At 44.1% G+C, this 21,296-nt stretch overlaps 1 protein-coding gene and 3 non-coding genes across 5 annotated transcripts; 2 read left to right on the top strand and 2 right to left on the bottom strand.

Annotated features, from left to right (window-relative positions):
- Positions 1-1,143: 1,143 nt before the first annotated feature.
- On the top strand, positions 1,144-1,216 carry TRNAR-UCG. Its single transcript has one exon. It is a non-coding gene; the product is annotated as a tRNA-Arg (tRNA).
- Positions 1,217-5,064: 3,848 nt separating this feature from the next.
- Positions 5,065-5,190, top strand: LOC116544248. The gene has a single exon (XR_004265871.1). It is a non-coding gene; the product is annotated as a U6atac minor spliceosomal RNA (small nuclear RNA).
- Positions 5,191-9,243: 4,053 nt separating this feature from the next.
- TRNAI-UAU lies at positions 9,244-9,337 on the bottom strand. Its single transcript has 2 exons — positions 9,300-9,337; positions 9,244-9,279 (listed from the first exon to the last, which is right to left on the bottom strand). It is a non-coding gene; the product is annotated as a tRNA-Ile (tRNA).
- A 3,011-nt stretch (positions 9,338-12,348) lies between these two features.
- GPX5 (glutathione peroxidase 5) lies at positions 12,349-21,296 on the bottom strand. 2 transcript variants are annotated; one of them, XM_032270412.1, is made up of 4 exons: positions 21,208-21,296; positions 17,537-17,690; positions 14,878-14,977; positions 12,349-13,344 (listed from the first exon to the last, which is right to left on the bottom strand). In XM_032270412.1, the coding sequence occupies exons 1-3, from the start codon at positions 21,292-21,294 to the stop codon at positions 14,916-14,918; spliced, it is 303 nt and encodes a 100-aa protein (XP_032126303.1). In that variant the 5' UTR covers positions 21,295-21,296; the 3' UTR covers positions 12,349-13,344; positions 14,878-14,915. The 2 variants fall into 2 exon arrangements, with proteins under 2 accessions (XP_032126303.1, XP_032126304.1); XM_032270413.1 differs by lacking the exon at positions 21,208-21,296 and adding an exon at positions 15,396-15,513 and having other exon boundaries at positions 17,537-17,745.

Below are 21,296 nucleotides of genomic sequence, written 5' to 3'. Positions count from 1 at the left end.
AGACCCCCCAGGCCTGAGGAGACCCCGTACGCCGGAGGAGACCCCCCAGGCCTGAGGTGACCCCGTACGCCGGAGGAGACCCCCCAGGCCTGAGGTGACCCCGTACGTCGGAGGAGACCCCCCAGGCCTGAGGAGACCCCGTACGCCTGAGGAGACCCCGGAGACCTGGGATTCCCGCCCCGTGGCTTCCCCCCGCCCCGGCACCCACGGGAGAGGCTCCACACAGTCGGCGTTCGTTCCGCGGCGAAGGAGACCCCGTATCCCTGGGATTCCAGCTCCGTGGCTTTCACCCCCACCCCCGCCCCGGCACCCACAGGAGACAGCCCACGCAGCCGCGTTCGTTCCGGGCCAGGCCTCGCGCGCGCCTTTCCTCCCCGTGTTTTTCCCACCGGCACGTCCCTAGTGGGAGGTCAGAACCCTGCGAGCCAGGGGTGGCTGGGTGAAACGAGGAGCTGGAATGAAAACACGACCGCGCCGAAGGGGCGGAACGCCGACTTACCCGGCCTGACGCGCGGCTCCCGCTCCGAGAGGCGGCGCCCCCACCCGGCGGCTGCGCGGATCACAGGCGTTTTCCACGTTATTTCGTCTCGGTACCGGCTAAACGGGGGCTTCTAACTAACGTCTCCCTAGACGGTATTCAGCTGCGGGGCCAGGCGAGGGCGAGGCCACGTTTTAACGATGACTGCAGCTGTTGCGGCTGAACTGCCGGCCAAGCTAAGTCGCCGGAGGGTCTTTCTCGTTCACCTGCTGTTTTCGTTGACTTCCAGAGGGTCTCCACGCGGAACGCAAACTGACCACGTGCAGTAGTGACTAAGAGGGACATTCGACCCTTTTTCCCTTTCTTTACAGCTTTTTGCTACCGGCTGAGAGAAGCACCGTGGCGCATGCGCAACATTTGGTGTAACTTTCGGTGTCAAGGGTAGGAGTTTGGAGAAAATTGAAATACTCACTTTGCATCAACCTGTTATTGTGTGACACTGGAAAGTTATTTAACTTTTGTATTATTTACACTATCTTTGAAATGAGGGTAGTAACAGAAATCATGTCATATAAGTAGAATCATGCAATATATGTATATAAAATCCAGGCTAATAGCCAGGACTGAAAACATTTGTTGCATTTTTTGCAAATATTGAGTTGTGGGACCACGTGGCCTAATGGATAAGGCGTCTGACTTCGGATCAGAAGATTGAGGGTTCGAATCCCTTCGTGGTTGGTTGTACCTTTTTCACTCTCCCGCTCCCAACTCTCAAGCAACACTGCACACCTTCCACACCCCAAAATTATACCATCCAATCACTTTCGGGAAGCAAATGTCAAGTCTCTCCAATTCTCTCTTGTGTAAATGTAAAGTGGCATCACTGATGGCTTCTGAGTTGCGAGTTATACAGGTGGGGCCCGCGCACCAGCTTTCAGCTGTTTGTACTTCGGAAGAAGCGCTTGGCCAGGCTGGCATGCAGGTGCCTGGAGCTCGGAGCGGGATGGGGAGAGCGCGCGCCCTGGGCCAGGCGGACCCTCTGCCTGCCGGCTGGGTGGGCTCTGAACTCAGGTGAGTGCAGGTTAAGAAGTTCTGTTCACCTGGTCCCCATTGGGCGCTCGGTGACAAGTTTGACTCGCAGACGCACAAAAAACTGTATCTTGAGAGCCTTGTCTTTTTGAGGTCAGTTTAAATATCGCCCCCTTTCGAAAGGAAAACTTCCCACATGTTAGAGGCGCTGAAGGAACACTGGCCATAAAACCCGCTCCTGATTGAGGTGGGTGTGGTCGGCGGCCGGGCGCTTTCTTTCTCCGCCCAGGCCCGCTCCCGGGTTGTCCCTTACGTGGCGGAGCGAGTTAGACTGTCCAAAATACCTCAGGAACCAAGGTGCTAACAAGACCTGGAAACAGGAGAAGAGGCGAGCCAGGAAGAGATCTTGAAGATGGAGCGGCCTCTCCGAAAGGCGAAGGCCTTTTTAAATAAACCAGTAAAAGTCAAAAGAATCGTCTGGGCAGGAACATATAAAAGATAGAACAAAAAAATTAAACCAGTAAACGTCAAAACACAACAAAAGGGCAAAGAATCTGGCCAAATACATTTGAATATTTATATGAAATGGAAAAATTATTAGGACAACATGACTCATTAAGATTCAAGAAAGAATAGTAATAATGAATCGTCAAACCACGAAATACATTGAATTACTGTAGTTGTCAAACGTCTTCCTACTGAGAACCCCATGTCCCATCACTTATCCGGGGATTAAGAGCTAGGAGATCGAGAATGACCTGGCCAACATGATGAAACCCTGTCTGTACTAAAAATACAAAAAATTAGCCGGGCGTGGTGGCGCACACCTGTAATCCCAGCGACTTGGGAGGCTGAGGCAGGAGAATCATTTGAACCCGGGAAGCAGAGGTTGCAGTGAGGCGAGATCCCACCACTGAACTCCAGCCAGGCACAGAGAGGGACCCCGTCTCAAAACAAAAAGGAAGAAATAAATCCAATGAGACATGATCTCTTCCACAGCACAGAAAAGAGAGGGAAAATACTCACAACTACACTTGCAGAATACCATAATGATATTTTTCCAGTGTACTCTAAACACTTTTATTGAGGCATAATTGCCGTGCAATAAACTGCACGGTTTAAACTCTGTGTAAGTTTTACATACAATATTGTTTAAACAAGTTTAAACTCTGTGTAAGTTTTACATACAATATTGTAATCATGAAAGGACCAGTACAATAATGAACATAGACACACCCCCGAAAAATGTGGTGTGAAAGAATGTACAGAAGCATTTAAAAACACACTCTAGGTCAGGAACGGTGGCTCACGTCTGTAATCCCAGCACTTTGGGAGGCTGAGGTGGGCAGATCACCTGAGGTCGGGAGTTCAAGACCAGCTTGACCAACATGGAGAAACCCCATCTCTACTAAAAATACAAAAAATTACCCAGGCATGGTGGCCCATGCCTGTAATCGCAGCTACTCGGGAGGCTGTGGGAGAAGAACCAATTGAACCCAGGAGGCAGAGGTTGCAATGAGCCGAGATCACACCACTGCACTGTAGCCTGGGCAACAGAGCAAGACTCCATCTAAAAAAAAAAAGTCTCTTCCCAAAGAGATTAGGAATTATCTGTTTTATGGCCTTCTCCCATGAGGCAAAATCTCTGAGCTAGTGCTCTGAAGCTGAAGGTGGGAACATCCATGCTTTTCTCTGAGTAATACTTCTGCTTTAGTAGGTTGGTGGAATGAGGTCTTCAGGTTTTCTTAGCTTGAAACTGCACTGCCAGCATGGAAATACTGCCTTACTAGCTGGAAGAAGGGTGCTTGGGACCCTAATATTTACAGTGGCAACATACCCAAGATGGAGCCTCCATCCATCCCGTAAGAGAGGATTGGGATGCTGCCACTTCTAAGATGCAATCACTGGAAACTCCACAATCAGTAGCTGGAGGGAGGATGAAAAATGCTGATGCCCTGGCCCTCCCAAGATAGCAGCCCTCAGACTGAGGGCCAGGGAGCGAGGGAGCCCTGTGTTCTTCATTGCACTGGTCTGCGATGGAGTTTTCATTTCAATGAACTGGGAGGGAAAGAGGGAGGATTCCTCTCTGTCTTAGTCTGTTTGGGCTACTTTAACAAAAATATTGTAGACTGGGAAATTTATAAACAACATAAATTTATATTTTATAGTTCAGATGGCTGGGAAATCTAAGATTAAGTTGCCAGCAGATTTAGTGACTGGTGAGAGCTTGTTCTTTGCTTCAAAGATGGCCTCTTGCTGCATCCTCACAAGGCAGAAGGGTGGAAGGGGTAAAGAGCTCTCTCACTCCTCTTATAAGGTCACTAATCCTATCCATCAGGGCTCAACCCTCCTGATTTAGTCATCGCCTAAAGACCTCTTAACACTGTAATACTGGTGACTTAGTTTTAACATACAAATTTCGAGGGGACACAATCAGACCATAACACTAGTTCAAATACTGCACACTAATTTTAGTAGATTTTCTTGAATAGATATTTCTTCATTTGCTGTAAGCCCTGAGGACCTTTGCCAGAGAGTTTTTTGTTTTTTTTTTTTAAGATGGAGTCTTGCTCTGTTATCCAGGCTAGAGACCAGTGGTGCAATTGGTTCACTGCAACCTCTGCCTCCCAGGTTCAAGCGATTCTCTTGCCTCAGCTTCCCAAGTAACTGTGACTACAGGCACCTGCCACCATACCCAACTAATTTTTGTATTTTTAATACAGATGGGGTTTTGCTATGTTGGCCAGGCTGGTCTCAAACTCCTGACCTCAGGTGATCCACCTGCCTTGGCCTCCCAAAGTGCTGAAATTACAGGCATGAGTCACGGTGTCAGGCACTTTGCCAGAGACTTTTAAATGGTTGATTTGAAAGAAAAGAATTTTCACCAGTTTCACTTGAGAGTAGGTCTCCAGGCTCTTTTCACTCCATGTTGAAAATCAGTCTCTGGAAATACCTGAAACTTCAGGGTTTATTGGTTATAAAAACTATTCACAGCTGTATCATATAGTACTATGAATATATTTCTTATGTGCCTTTTAGTTTTCTGCAGAGTTATTAACTGCCTTTTACTTTTTCTTTATCTTTTATGACCATGTAACCAAATCATTCTCAATTCATTTTCCTGGAATTTAAGCAACTCTCAGTATGGAGAAACACCACAAAGAACCTATCATTTTTAATATTTTTCTTAGTGGTCTCCTCTCTGGAGCCTTCGTCCCCCTGCTTCGATCTGGACGGGTTGTTCTCTAGGCGTGTTACACAGGTGTCTTTCGGAGGCTTTTCTCCCACCGACCTGGGATATACTTTGCCTTCTTCCTGTTTTGGATCCCTGTGTTTTCCTTTTTTCAGTATTGTATCATTTGATGGAGAAAAGCCTCTAGGAATTTTCTGAGAGTGGGACTCTGTCTATAAATGGCTTTATAACACACTCACTTCTGATTGATAGTTTGACTAAGAAATTAGACAAGAAATTCTTTTTGTCATAATTTATGACATTGTTCAATTGTCAATTTCAACTCTTTTTTCTATTAAATAAAACATTTCTAAAGAAAACACATGCATTGTATGAAAGGAGAGAAGGTTAGCACTCCCCTTGACAAGGATGGAAGAGGCCCTCGGGCCTGACAACACACATACGGTTAAGGCATTGCCACCTACTTCGTGGCATCTAACCATCGTTTTTAAACAGAGATATAGACCAATGGAACAGAACAGAGGTCTCGGAGGCAATGCAACATATCTACAATCATCTGATCTTTGACAAACCAGACAAAAACAAGCAATGGGGAAAGGATTCCCTGTTTAATAAATGGTGTTGGGAAAACTGGCTAGCCATGTGCAGAAAGCAGAAACTGGACCCCTTCCTGACACCTACACTAAAATTAACTCCAGATGGATTAAAGACTTAAACATAAGACCTAACACCATAAAAACCCTAGAAGAAAATCTAGGCAAAACCATTCAGGACATAGGTGTAGGCAAGGACTTCATGACCAAAACACCAAAAGCATTGACAACAAAAGCCAAAATAGACAAATGGGACCTAATCAAACTCCACAGCTTCTGCACAGCAAAAGAAATAGTCATTAGAGTGAATAGGCAACCAACAGAATGGGAAAAAATTTTTGCAGTTTACCCATCTGACAAAGGGCTGATATCCAGAATTTACAAAGAACTAAAACAGATTTACAAGAAAAAAACTAACAAGCCTATTCCAAAGTAGGCAAAGGATATGAACAGATACTTTACAAAAGAAGACATACATGAGGCCAACAAACATATGAAAAAATGCTCATTATCACTGGTCATCAGAGAAATGCAAATCAAAACAACATTGAGATACCATCTCATGCCAGTTAGAAGGTTGAGCATTAAAAAATCTGGAGACAACAGTTGCTGGAGAGGATGTGGAGAAATAGGAACACTTTTGCACTGTTGGTGGGAGTGTAAATTAGTTCAACCATTGTGGAAGACAGTGTGGCGATTCCTCAAGGACCTAGAAATAGAAATTCCATTTGACCCAGCAATCCCATTACTGGGTATATATTCAAATGATTATAAATCGTTCTACTATATGGACATGTGCACACGAATGTTCATTGCAGCACTGTTTACAATAGCAAAGACCTGGAACCAACCCAAATGCCCATCGATGATAGACTGGACAGGGAAAATGTGGCATATATACACCATGGAATATTATGCAGCCATCAAAAACGTTGAGTTTGGGTCCTATGTAGGGACATGGATGAACCTGGACACCATCATTCTCAGCAAACTGACAGAAGAGCAGAAGATCAAACACCGCATGTTCTCACTCATAGGTGGGTGTTGAACAATGAGAACACATGGACACAGGGAGGGGAGCACTACACACTGGGGTCAGTTAGGGGGAAATAGGGGAGGGACGGTGGGGGGTGGGGAGCTGGGGAGAGATAGGAAGGGGACAGATGCCAGATGTAGGTGATGGGGAGGAAGGCAGCAAATCACACTGCCACGTGTGTACCTATGCAACAATCTTGCATGTTCTTCATATGTACCCCCAAACCTAAAATGCAATAAAATGAATAAATGGGAAAAAAAAAAAAAAGAAAACACGCAGATGCTTCTTTCTGTCCAGATTTAGTTTAAAATCCAAAGCAAAAAAAAAAAAAAAAAAAAAAAAAGTTTGGCCTGATCCTGGTATCTGTCTGGTGGGAAGGTACTCAGGAGTATCTGGAAAAGAGGGCTACATACAGCTTCTGACCACCATGACAAGTATGCAACACAAAAGAATTGTCTGTTATAGAATTTTCTTGAAAAAATGTTAGGCAAACTGGAAACAAGCTACCAAGTGTGGCTGTCTGGCATCTCTAAACTACCTCAATTATTTAAAATTAAATATACAAAGGTTTCTCAATATAGATACCAAACCCTTTTCTCCTTATCATGGGTGAGAAGGCAAATCAGCACACCTACCAAAGGGACAGCTAGCACTAGGAAAATGCAGGTAGAACGGACTGTGGACTCTGCAGTTTAGTTTACAAAATCAGGCAAGGACGGAGACACACATCTATCCATTCATACCTCGACTCACTCTAGAGATCTGGAAACTCTATTCAGAGAAGGAACTCTGAGCCTGGTGCAAAGACATAAGGAGTCAGAAGATTTTACTCCAAAGGTAAATTTGAAAAGCCCAGGATTCCAAATAATTCTGGAGTTTCTGTGCTGTGGTGAGAGCAGAGAGGACCCACTTCTTGGGGCAATGAGAAGATCCCCAAAAGTAACAAACTCCTAACTTACCCTAGGCTCTTACTTTGTACTCAGCACTGTGGTAATGGCTTGTACCCATCATTTATAACTAAATGCAACAGCTGTTTCTTCTGTTTACAGTTCTTCAGGTCAAGGATTTGAGCCATGTTTAGCTGGGCAATTCTTTTATTGGTTTTATCATGGGTCGCTCATGTGATTGTGGTCATCTGGCAGCTTGACTGAGACTGGGTGGTCCATGACGGTCCCACTAACTTGTGTGGGGTGTCAGCTGGACCGCCTCGCATGGCTGAGATGGCTGAGACTCTCTCCATGCGGTCTTCCATCTAAGATGCTTAATGAGGTTTCCATACACAGTGGTAACAAGATTCTAAGAGTTTAGTGACAAGGTTTCTTGAGGCCTAATCTTAGAACTCCCTCCATTTCTACACCATTTCACAGCATTCTGTTGGTCAAAGCAAATCGTCAAGTCAACTCACATACAACAGGGAGGGAAACAGACTTGCCTCTTCATGACAGCTGCTGCGAGAATCACATGACAGACCTGGTGTGGTGGCTCACGCCTGTAATTGCAGCACTTTGGGAGGCTGAAGTGGGTGGATGGCTTGAGCTCAGGAGTTCGAGACCAGCCTGGGCAATATGGCGAAACCCCGATTCTACTATTAAAGAATACAAACATGAGCCAGGCATGGTGGAGCACACTTGTAATCCCAGCTACTCTAGCAGCTGAGGCATGAGAATCGCTTGAAACCAAGAGGCAGAGGTTGCCGTGAGCCAAAATTGCACCACTGCACTCCAGCCTGGAGGACAGATAGAAACCCTGTCTCAAAAAAACAAAACAAACACAGATACTACAGACGGATATGCATACAGGGATGGCAGGAATTTGTGGCCATTAATCAATTGTTAAAATTTGTTATCAAACAACATGGTGAATAGCCGTTCTATTGATATGTTCATTGTAAATCTTGGTTAAGTAAATTATCCACTATCACTTTTTTTTTAACCGAGTGTTAATTCAAGTTGGTCTGTAGGTCTTGTTTTGATCCCACTTTTACCTGGTGGGCAGCTCAAGATGAGATCGGGGAGAATGTAAACACTTCAAAATGCAGCACCAGCTGGAAAAGAGCGGGTAGTGATCAGCATCTGCACATGCGCGTCATGAATCTGTGAAGAGGGAGCACTATTGTGTCTCCGGATGTCTCAGATGTTTAAGATTCAGAGGGTGAGGCTTGTGGCCCACACGTAGGCTTTCTGCTCCGCTCCGAGGCTGTAATGCGTCGGTTTATTTTTTGATACTCAATACCTGTGTCTCTGTCATAACTATAGACATCACGGGCTTATTAAGAATTCCAGAGGAGTGAAGAAACTGAGGTAGGGAAAGCAGATTCGGACAAGAAAATTCCCACGATACGATTTTAAAAACCCAAGATCGTTCTTATTTCACAGAGTTGAAAAGTCACAGAGGAGTACTTGGCATTAATTTTTATATATATTCCTGATCTATCTAGGCCTGAGACTGTGAAGGTAGGGTTTCTTTGAGACAGGGTCTCACTCTGTCACCCAGGAACTACAGGTGCGCACCACCACGCCTAGCTAAATTGTAATGTTTTGTAGAGACGGGGTTTCATCACGTTGCCCATGCCTCGTCTTCAACTCCTGGACTCAAGAGACCAGCTCGCCTTGGCCTCTCAAAGAACTATGATTACAGGAGTGAGCCACCACACCCGGTCGTTTCTTATTGAAATGAATACTGTCAAGAGCTGTTTTAGCGAGTGTTGCTGAGATACTGGACAAAGGCAGACATAAAAAAGGACCGTAAGATTACATCTGTCATCCATTGCCATAAGATGGGAATTCTAAGTCAAATCACGTGAGGGTTCTGAGTACAGTCTAAATGAGAACGGTACGTACGTCGCTGAAAGGGTTCTCTAACTCAGTACACGCTCCCCGTTTTTGAATTCCTACAGCTAGGAGAATAGTAAAACTGCTCCAGGTGAGGCTTGAACTCACAACCTCGGCATCGCTCACAGGTGCACTGTCTTATAAGTACCGCGCGCTAACCGATTGCGCCACTGGAGCCATGGAGGAGATGGGGATTTGGAAAGGTATAAGATGCTCATAGAGATTACAGATGAACTCTTCAAACTTTTAAGGTATTAAATCATATGAACTTTAGGCACCTTCTAATACGGGACTTCCACGAATAGGATTGAAAGCAAAAATGAAAGGAACCCCGGAATTAGCTGACCCAGAGCCCTTTTCCTCCCGCCTCAGAGATGCCCGGGGACTCGCGGTTGCCGTCACCGGTGCCTAGATTTTCTGCTCAGATTTTCCCACGGCTTCTCTCAAATCAGACAATCATTTAAAAGCATTTGAACGAAAGAAAGTCACATCGGTTCACCAAAAGCAGGAGGCTGAGATGGCTGCATGTAAAATAGACGTGTCAGTCACCGCATTGCGGGCGAAGTCTCCACCAAGAAGCGCGTCTTCCGCCTGCACAAAACCCGCGCGTTTTCCATCCCCCGTTTCGGAGTCCCGCGGGCTTCACATCCCCGCTGTTCCCCTTCCTGTCTCTCCACTCTGCGTTCGGCTACACTATTTGCTGCTTTAAGTGAAATGCCAACCTCTACCCGCATCCAGACACTCGCTGATTTTAAACCTAATAATGTTAAACTACTTTGCTACTCGGAAACACTCAGCGAGTATTTCCTTCACAGAAATCACTGTTTGCGATAGATACATGCAACGCAGGCTAAGTAAATGCAGAAAAATAGTAATGTCATTATTTGAAAATTTGCTAAAGTCTCATATCTTGAGAAATCCATTGTTTACCTTTGTTGCATTAAATGTCAGGCTTTTTCTATGAAGGTTTAACAAAGAGATTAAATATTTTTTAAAATTTTTGTGAGTTATTGAACTACATAACAAATAGCCCCTCTCACCAGCACATTCCTTTTTTATTTTTTCAGACTGAATGTCCTTTGGCCTTCCTGTGATATACAGTTATCTAGTGGAGTTCCCAGCACTGCATGGAAACCACTTGAACCTGCCCACTTTTATGAACTTTTGATCCCCTATTTTTTTTTTTTAGACGAATTTCACTGTTGTTGCCCAGACTGGAGTGCAATGGCACAATCCTGGCTCACTGCAACCTCCGCCTCCCAGGTTCAAGCGATTCTCCTGCCTCAGCCTCCCAAGGAGCTGGGATTACAGGCCCTGCCTCAACACCCAGCTCTTTCGTATTTTTAGTAGAGGTGGGGTTTCACCACGTTGGCCAGGCTGGTCTCGAACTCCCGACCTCAGACGATCCACTCACCTCAGCCTCCCAAAGTGCTGGGATTACAGGCATGAGACACCGTGCCCAGCTTGATCCCCAATTTCTACCACCTGCTGAAACAATTTTGGTGTTTCTACTACATCGAGTGAGAGACATTTTTCTTTTTTTCCGAGTGGGAGCCATCTGAACAGTGTGTTGGTTCTTGACAGAGTGTAAATTCTGTATTCAGGGAGAGTGTTCCCGAATCACTGAAGTCTCCTATCTAACTTCAGGCTGCCCTCCCCTTCTTCAGGAACTCTGAGAATCTGGTTTGGTATGAGGCAGATGCTGAGTGGGAGCCGAGACACATAATATTTGGCAGGACAGTCATCTGCATTGTTTTCAAGCAAGAAGGATATGCTAACCCTCAATAAGAAGGGGTAGGCCACTTCTAAAAGTTCTCAGGTTCCTGGAAAATTTGGGGATTTGGATATTGTAATACATCAAACAGAAGTCTCCATCCAATATCTCATAGTTCTTTCTTTTTCAATAAAGGCCATGACTTTGACATAGAAAATGATCTAGGTTGGGAACTTTTTTTTCAGACAATGTCTCTCTCTGTTACTGAAGATGGAGTGCAGTGCTGAGATCTCAGCTCACTGCAGCAGCCATGAGTTCTGGGCCCAAGTGATCCTCCTACCTCACCTCCCTAGCAGCTGCGACCATAGGTGTGTGCCACTATGCCTGGCTAGGTCTTTTAATTTGGAAAGATGGGGTTTCCGTATGTTACCCAGGCTGATCTTGAACTCCTAGACCCAAGTGATGCTCCCGCCTCTGCCTCCCAAAGTGCTGGGATTAAAGGCATGAACCACCATGCCCAGCTGGAATTTAACTTCTTTAGAGTTTTACATACTATTCCTGTGATTAAGTCTTGGGCCTGAAGTTTAGATTTTTGTGCTCTGAAGTTGCAGATAGGAGAGGTCCTTTATACATCCTATGGAGGCACACTTTCACGCTTAGCCTTAATTTAATAATATATCATCCTCAGTCTTTACCTGTCTCTCTCCAGAGCATCAATTTCCTCTGGCAACGGCTATCCAATTGTATTACATTATAATATCTCTTCCCCTCATGTTTCTCAAGCACCTAATACTTCATGTCTGCTGGTGCATAACCTTCCTCCGGTTTACCACGCCAGTTCAAATTTGGCAAAAGTTTTGACAACCACACTGCTCCTTGTGCCACTGCTCATGTGTGCTTCGGCCATCTCCTCGACATCAACCAGATGGTGAACAATTCAGCTTCAATATCTCTTCTTAGCATCTTCTTTCTCAGATCATATTTGGTACCAACAATGACTGGTTGGATTCCCTAGAAAGTAGACTCTAAGATGGATATTTGCATTCAGGAACTTTACTAGGTCATTAACTGAGGATCCACGTGGACAGTTGGGAGGTGGCAAAGAAGAGAAGCAGGATTGTCAGAGGGAAAAATCGGGGTGCAGTGCGAGCACAAAATGCTACCGGCCTACTCCTTGTGCATGCCTAGAGCTAGTATGGCCCTTCAAAGTCGAGCTAGGTTGAACAGTTAGGGTTTGGCCTTTATGCCTCTTAGGGACCAGTAACTGGATACAGGCTGCCCTGGAAAAAGGACAAACTTGGGTTGAGGCAATTCCTGAAGAGGAATGACAACTGACAGCCATCAGGTGACAACCTTCCAAATGTAAATCTTTCTATCTGGGGAACTCAGATCTTCTGGGCAATACATCATTTGTGACAGAGTAAGAAGGAGGAGGGAGATAAAAAGAGTGGATTTTAAAACCCCCATAGAGATCTTTGATGCTGCAGAAAACATTTTATTGGAGGCAGTGGCAGGGCTCATTCTGAAGCTGAGGAATCCAGGGTTGAGATGGGAAAGCCCATCCTTCAGAAGATAAAGGGCATTCCTGCCCAGGTGCCATAACCTGAATGCACTAAAGACCAGACGATAAGGAAGACTTTTGTAGGGCCAAACAGAGAGGTTCTGGGTCCCACCAGCATGGAGAGGCCCTCTATTCTTGTGAAGCAATGTTCTTACTCCCATAGGAGAATGGCTGGTGGGGGGAGGGGTGTCATGGATGAAAACTGAGACAAAACAATTGGAAACGGATGATACATGTTTGTCCTAGGGGACAAAAAATGTTAGGAAGCAGAACCTAAATTGTGTGACTATGACCCCATTGCTATTTCTACACCTCTAGGGTGGAGAGAGTTGGAAGAGTCAGGATGTCTAGGAACGCCCTTCTTCAGGATGTGATGGCCAACTGAACCACTGTTGCGGAAAGGGTGATCTCCCTCTGGTGGATATGAGTAATTCAACCTTTAACAGAGGTCTGGGGATTTTAGGTTTCTGTTTTTTTCAGTCTTCACCCACATACTCTTGAGAGGCAAATGAGCAGTAGCCTTCCAAATATAAATCTAGTTTGTGGACAGTGGAACTCTGGCAGTATGTAGAGGTGATTTACACATGCGGAGCCATGTAGGAAGAGAATGTGGTGAGAAGATGGATGTTCTTTTTTGGGCGGGGAGAGGGAGCAACTCATTAGGTGAGAAGCAGGATGGTTCCTGCCCTTAACCCCACCTTCCTATTTGGTTTTGAATTGCTTCAAGTAGGCCACGATGTCTGCCTTGACTAAGCTGACTGTGGCCTGGTGGGACCACCGCATGACAGGGATTCCATTGGGCCCCACCAGGAACTTTTCAAAGTTCCAACGGATGTCATGGACTTTGACAGGGTTCCAGGATATAGATTTGAATGTGCCCAAAATCTCAGAGGGATGAGGACAGGAGTGCTAAAGCAGAGAGATGGAAAAGAGAAACAACGTTATTTGTGCTCCTGGATGATCCAGACTACTTTCACCCACAGGTAATCCACTCCTTCCTATACCTAGATATTTTAACTTCCTGTTATTCCTAATAAACTGCACAGATTCTTGAATCACCACTATGCCAACTACCAAGAATATGATAGATATTATAGCAAAACCTGCTCTCTTGTGTCTCTCCCCACAACCCCATCACAAAATTTTGCTGCCACGGATAAGACATGTTACCTTTTATGCTTTTGGCTTTCTTTTCTTCCAAGTAAATAGCTTGGATTTGAATGTGGTTTTCCAGGTCTTAGGGTTCCATGGGCCAGTACATTTCAATAATTATTTTTAGGGACCAACACTGAATTACTAATATTTTGTCAAATAACAAAAAAAATTTTTTAAACACCATCAATTTGTCACTTAATTTAAAAAGACCATTGGAAGAATAAACCGCATGTGGGTCATAATTTTTTAATAAAGGGAAGCCCTGTAAGTTAGATGAGGTGAGTTTATAAAATAACTTCTTACACTGTTGCTTTTTTATTTGAGACAGAGTCTCGCTCTGTCACGCAGGCTGTGGTGCAGTGGCATGATACACTGTTCTATTGTCTTCAATTTACCAAGGATATGCAAAGTCTTAACTGGACTAGTCTTGGTTCACAGTCCAGCAGTTAGGAACAATTCACTGTGGTAATCTTTAGGGTTCTTTCAACTCTGGCATTCTCTATGATTAAAAATCAGTGTTTCATAAAAGGTATCTACTATACTGTGTCATATCTGTTGGTTTGTTATTTTGTTTTGTTTTGTATTGTTTTGAGACAGCATCTTGCTTGGTTGCCCAGCGTGGAATGCAGTGGCACAATCAGAGGTCACTGCAGCCTCCAGCTCCTGGGCTCAAGCAATTCTCTGGCCTCAACCTCCCGAGTAGCTGAGACTACAGGTATATGTCACCACACCCAACTAATTTTTTCATTTGTTTTGTAGAGACAGGATCTCACTATGTTGCTCAGGCTGGTCTCGAACTCCTAGCCTCAAGCAATTCTACTGTCCTGCCTCAGCCTTCTTAAGTGCTGGGATTACAGGCATGAACCACTACACCCAGCTATGTACCTGATGGTTTCTAACACTCTCTCCAGTATAACCTCACCAAGGGTAGAGACAGTGCCTTATTCATCTTTATATCCTTATTACTTAGATTGCTTTATAAATAGCAGGCACTCATTCAATGTTCCTAGAATGAATGAATGAATGTCAATGAGCAAAAGAGCATGGTCCAAGTAAAAGCTACCATTCCACACAACTCTCTTCACCACACAAAGTTAGCACCCCAGAGATAACTCACAGCTTAATCTCCAGATTAGCATGTGGAATGTGGAATGCTGATCTGGAGATTTCCTCCAAAAAGACCTATCCCACCTCCAGGCATGAGCCCTTGGATCCATTTCTGCCCCACCCACTCTATGCTAGGAATATTGGAAAAGAGGAGGAGGCTTATGCCAGGAATTCACTCACCTTCAAGAAGCTGAAGACTTTCTGTTCTTTTTCACCATTCACATCTCCTTTCTCAAAAAGCTGGAAATTAGGTACAAATCCTCCCCCTGGACGGACATACCTGCAACAAGCCATAATGTTTCCAGGAAGCTCCAGGATATGCAAGAAAAGGTTATAATGGGACACTCAGATTTGAAGTCATGAGAAAGGGCAGAAAGAGGGAAATATCATTGTGGGCGGGAGGTATATGGCTATGTTTTGACTTGGGGCTCTCTGATTCACTTTATTTCTCTCTATCCCACAGCCCATCTCTTTTCCTCCATCCCTGCTGTCTTCCCTAGCCCATCCAAGTCTCAGCCAGGGATGGAGAGAGAGTCCCTGGAAACCGCCTGACTCTCATCCAGGTAAGCCAAAGTTAAACTCTGCTTGCAATGCCTGTTAATCCACACCTCCCCAGGAAGTTCCTGAGCTAGAAGGGCCTCTGGAGACTGTGGAAAGGCACACAGGCACCTCCTGTTGGATTTCAAGCAGGCACTTACTTGAGCCCAGGAAGAATCTCTTTGTTATCTCCTGGTTCTTGCTTTCCAAACTGGTTGCAGGGAAAGCCCAGCACAACTAGACCAAAGGGCTTCAGCTCCTCCTGGAGTGCATTCAGTTCTGCGGTTAGAGGAGGGACAACATGTTGGTCTGGGTAGACATTCTGCCTTGTGCAGGGATCTTTCCCTGGGGTTACCCATTTTTCAGAGAAGGAAACAGAGGCCCAGGCAGAGAAACAGCTCTAGATCAGCAGGGCTATTAGTGGCAGAGCTGAAGTTAGAGTCCGGATCTTCCCTTGTGCACTCAAAAGCCCTTTGCTATGCTGCAGTGTTTCCCATACCTGTAGCATAGCAGAATCAGCTGAAGGCCCTTCCCTAAAAATAGGGATGCCCAGGTCCCGTTTCAGAGAATTTTCTGTTCCTCTGAAATGGGGCTTAGTCATCTTTACTATTCAAAAGCTCAACAGGTGATTTTTAAATAAATAATACACTGCTCATTATTTTGCCTTCCCTGGTTGGTTAATTGATAGCTTGAATCTTTCTTTTTTAAGGGAAAAGACACAGACAATGAGGACCAAGCTTCTGTCTGTGCAGTCTGGCTCACCCTGAGTGGAGTGGAAGTAAAACTGATAAAGGCAAAGAGAATCAGAGAAATTTGAAGTCAAGCATCCTAACATTTTTCAACAATCCTCAAGATGCTGAAGATGCATTCTTCCTAAAAATCCTCAGTGGTTTGCTGAAACACAAACTTCAGCCACCTTCTTCCACCACCAGGAAGTTTTCCAACTTGTCTGCTCAGACTCTTATAATCATCTTCTTTGTTAACCCTTTCTAAGCTAGATGCCTTTAGTGCCTTGACAAACACTAACCGGCCCCACTGAGATACAGCTTAGCCAACTGGTGCCTCCTCTAGACCTTGTTTAAACAGAGATTGCCTTTCTGTTGTCACAGGGTTCCTCAGTACCTCTCCCTATATTCTTCCGTTACCTGTTAGTTGAAGAGTGGAAACTGAATAAATCGATTCTTAAAGTCCCTATAAACTGGGAAAATAAATTATGGTCCAATAAATATTATTCAGTCTTGAAAAATAATGTGGAAATGATCTGAACTCAAATGTATTTTGTTAATTAAAAAATCAAGGCAGCAAATAGTATTTATCGTGTGTTATCAGCTGGGAAGGGGGAAGTAGAAAAAAGAATCTATCTATGTGTTCTATAAACATGATAATATTGGTCTACCAAAGGGAGGGGAAGAAGGCAGAAACCTTTAGTTCTAATTTTTTTTTCTTTTGAACTTTGAGACTTGTGAACATAATACCTATTCAAAACATAATTAAAAACAAAAAAAGGAGGTCTTATTATTTCAAATATAAGAAGTATATTTGTCTCTGGTATAATCCATCCTGATCATTATTTGCTGATTTTTAAACCACATGCCCTAAAACATGAGAATGATAAAATTCTTCCCTGAATAATGTGCAAAAAGGGAGGAAAAAGTACATCCTAAAAGGGGGTTGAGGTTGGAGAGGGAGTGTTTGCTTCTATGACAGCCTCATCTGCCAGCTCTCATGCTAGTCAAATGTAGTTCCAGGTATAAAACTCCTTCTCCTTGTCATTGCAAGGTACCTGTAAAACCGTGGAAAAGTCTCAAAAACATGGATACTCTGTCCTGTATTTATCAAGAAGACTTCTATAATCATCTGAGAGGCTCCCAGTTCTCAGGTATATATTGATTCCCCTGGAAATCTCAGGGAAAAGCAGAGGCAGACCATGGGGAAGGGGTCAGCACATTTTTTCTGTAAAGGGCCAGACAGCAAATATTTCAGAATTCGTGGCCCATATGGTTTCTGTCACCATTACTCCTACAACTGCTGACCTCTGCTTTACAGCATGAAAGCAGCCATAGGTGATGTGTAAATGAACAGGGATGGCTGCATTCGAATAAAACTTTGCCAGCAAAGACAGGCTGACCAAATTTGGTCTGTCCGCCAGAGCTTGCTGGCTTCTGACATGGGGATGAAGTCAAGTGATTATGAGTATTTATTTTGGGTATATAATTAGAATTAAAATATAATTCCAAGTATAATTTAGAATATAATCAACTGGAAAATTTAGTCCTAAAGAGATGTAGCTATGAATTCTTACCAGGATATTGTGCTGTCAGACCACAGTAGGTAGCCACGTTGACAAAGAGGACGTGCTTGCCCACATACCGCTTGAAGGGAACGTATTCCTTCTTATTAAGCATGATGGCCTCATAGTCATAGATGGTGTCTTTTTGATCTCTGTGACAATCCATCTGGAAGATTTTTTTTTTAAGTGAAAATATTAGTAACAAGAATTCCTAGCACCTGTGTAACCTTTCAAAGAAGTCAAACGTTCTAACCAAGACCTAGAAAACAAATAAGAGTTGTCTAAAGTGTCAATGACAAGACTGAAACTTGGTTCTTGTAACTTGGAAATAAAAATCCAAGTCTCATAAACCAGACAGAGAAAGACAAGCATAGCATGTTCTCATTTATTTGTGGGTTCCAAAAATCAAAACAATTGAACTCATGGAGACAGAATAGAAGGATGGTTACCAGAGTCTGGGAAAGATACTAGGAGAATGAGAGGGAGGTTGGGATGATTAATGGGTACAAAGAGAGATAGTTAGAAAGGATGAATAAGACCTAGTATTTGATACCACAACAGGGAGACTACGGTCAGTAATCATCTAACTGTACACTTAAAAATAACTAAAAGTGTATAATTGGATCATTTGTAGAAAAAAGGCTAAATGCTTGAGGGGATGGATACCCCATTTTCCATGATGTAATTATTACACATTCCATGTCTGTATCAAAACGTTTCCTGCACCCTATATATATATACACTTACTATGTACCTGTCCTCCTCCAACCCCTCCACACACACATAAGAATCAAGTCTCCTTTTTTTTTTTTTTTTTTTTTGAGACAGAGTCTTGCACTGTTGCCTGGGCTGGAGTGCAATGGCACGATCTCGGCTCACTGCAAACTCCGCCTCCTGGGTTCATGTGATTCTCCTGCCTCAGCCTCATCAATTGCTGGGATTACAGGCGCACACCACCACATCTGGCTAACTTTTTGTACTTTTATTAAGACAGGGTTTCACTGTGTTGGCCAGACTGGTCTTGAACTCCTGACCTTGTGATCTGCCCACCTCGGCCTCCCAGAGTGCTGGGATTACAGGCATGAGCCACCACACCTGGCAGGTCTATTTTGAAAGATATGAGATGCCAGGAAATGCACAGATAACGGAAAAGAGTATTGATTCATAAGCTGAGATGGTAGGAGCTGGAAGTAACTAGGGCCGAAGCGAAAAGCACACTTGCCTTTCATGCTTCTATGAAAAAGAGGCTACTCCTTAGCTTTGGATAGAAGGCCTCCTGCCTGGACTCTCTGAGAAGGGCAGGTTTTAATTGCTGACCTATTCTTAGGATACCTTAGTTGTTTCTCTTTCCCCAGGTCTTCTGACTTCTTACTCCACTTATCAGCAAGTAAAGTAGAAAGAGCACTGCCCTGGCAATCAGGGGGCAGCTCCATTGTTAAATTCCTTGGTGAACCTGGGCAATTCCCATACCTGGCCCTCAGTTTCCCCTTGAGTAAAATGAAGATATTTATCTAGATTCTTGCTAGAACTTCAAGGGGGCTTCCATGTTTAACATTCTAGAATCTAATATTATCCCCACCCTGAATCACTTTCTCCTGTCACTCACTTGCCAATATGGTGGTTGTGTAAGCCAATACTGTGAAATCTCAGCTTTCAGTAGCTCTCAAGAAAGGAGATGGAGAACCCTAAGGTCCATCTGCAAGTGAGTCCCTGAAATCTGTCGGGCAGCATCCAACCTGCCAGTCACCCGGCTCCTCGGCCCACTGTGCTCTAGGTGTCTAACATCCACCTCCATCCTCCATCCCACCTATCCCATTCCTTCTCAAATATCGCAAACATATTAATAGTTGAGCCGACGTCCACACAACATTTGTTAAGTTCCACATAACAGAAATTAGTCCTGCCTGAAGTTCTCATTGCATGTTCTTTTATTAAATTCCTCTACAAGGCAGGTCTCATCTTATTCCTCCTCTGTCTCTAGAACCTTACAGGGTGGTTCATGCAGTTCCCGAAGTGTACTGAGGCCACAGTGCTCACCAGCACATGCCGATCCCTTTTCTTATACTCAGGAAGCTCCCACAAATTGCTCATGGAATACAGAATATATACAACAGGAATATGAAAAGGAAGCTATATGTCCAAACCATCCAGTGAGAAAAAGGTAGAAAGGAACTGGCTGGAGAAAAGACAGAAGGACATTATCTGATACAGAATGTCCAGACTTAAACTAGGATTAAACTAGGCTTCCTGGAAATGCATTAGTCTAGTAAGAATTTTGGTTGAATACCATCTGCCCCCATTCAGAGAAGGAGTAATATAAAACAAAACAAAACACAACACAACTTTTGTCCAGTCCTGTAAACCCACTGATTCTATCACTAGCATTCTAGGTTGTAGCTACTCACTTCTTACTCTTGGGGAAAAAGATATCTATCTATGCAGGTTTCTACACCTTTCCCTAAGTTTATACACGCATACATGCACCACCAAAACTGAGGCATCTATAAAGAGAATACAGTGTAAAAGCATTCGTTCCTATCTCCATGTTGCCTAGTTTCAAGTCAAACATTTGCGAGAATTTGCCCTTTTTTTTCTTTTGCTGCTACAATGACAATCACTCACAGTCATGTTGGGTAGCAGGATACAAGAGCTTAGAGAGACTCTTAATTTGAAGACTCCTTTTAGCCCAGTTTAATTCTGATATTGACTGCTGTTCCAAATTTATTGAAGTCCATATAACATGTATCCATTATCTCTAGATGCAGTTTTTATTAAGCAAACTCTGCAGCCCAGAGTTTCCACACTCAATTAAGCACCACAGGTAACACAAAAACCACATCCGTTCTCAAAATAGAAGTTGAGCCAGCAAGTTATCTAGTGAATTTTAGAGGCAAGGGGTGGAGAGATCTAATTAGAGCTGCATTTTGTAGAACGTATTATATGCATAACAACTGTTGTTCACCCACCCATAAAGCAGTTGCTGTTACCGACAAATTTACAATGAGAAAACAGAGGTCGACTCGTCTAAAGCCCATTTACTTCATGATTATTTTTTGCCTACAAGTCACCTCATTCACTATTATCCTTTCCTAAACTGCCCCTTCTGCTGCCAGACACATGTGTCTTATCAATAAGGTCATGAGCCATGAAGTGGGCAGAGAACTGAGGCCAGAATCCAAGATGCCTGACTCCAAATCATAGGGCTCTGCTTTTTTTTTTTTTCCTCTCATGTTTTATGTTTCTCTCATGACTCTCTGACTTTATCCATCCTTAAAACTTCCACATTCATTTTTTCCTACTCTTCAAGGGGTTCTTTGGAGCTGTGTCTGAGATGAGACCACTCAGCCTCTCCTCTAAACCCTAGTCCCCACCTACTCTAAGGCCCAGCGCTGCCCCAGCCTAACCCCAGCTTCTGAAGTGATGTGGCTGGAGAGGTCTCCAGGGGGCTCCCCCTGAAGAAGGGGAGAAACGACTACAGTATGGACACCCTTTCTTCCCTAGTCATATTCAGCTCAAGGAACACCCATCCATAGGAGTGAAGAAAATTCAAGGAGGAAAAAAGCAAGGTTTAGTGGAACTAGCAAAGAAGAAGACATCAGGAGTCTGAGTCTTACAAGGACTGGAGGGCAGGATCTAGAAGCAGGACAGAGAGTGACTACCGCGCCTCTCCGAAGCACACTCACCTTCATCTTCTCCTGCTTGGGACTTGCTTGCACAAAGCAGGTTAGGAAAACAGGGAGCAGATGAACGGCCCTTAACTGTACAGTCATGA

This window comes from Sapajus apella, unplaced genomic scaffold (genome assembly GCF_009761245.1).
Source record: "Sapajus apella isolate SASKATOON/1434 unplaced genomic scaffold, GSC_monkey_1.0 scaffold210, whole genome shotgun sequence".
In the NCBI taxonomy this organism is placed as follows: domain Eukaryota; kingdom Metazoa; phylum Chordata; class Mammalia; order Primates; family Cebidae; genus Sapajus; species Sapajus apella.
This window is presented reverse-complemented; position numbering and strand designations above follow the sequence as displayed.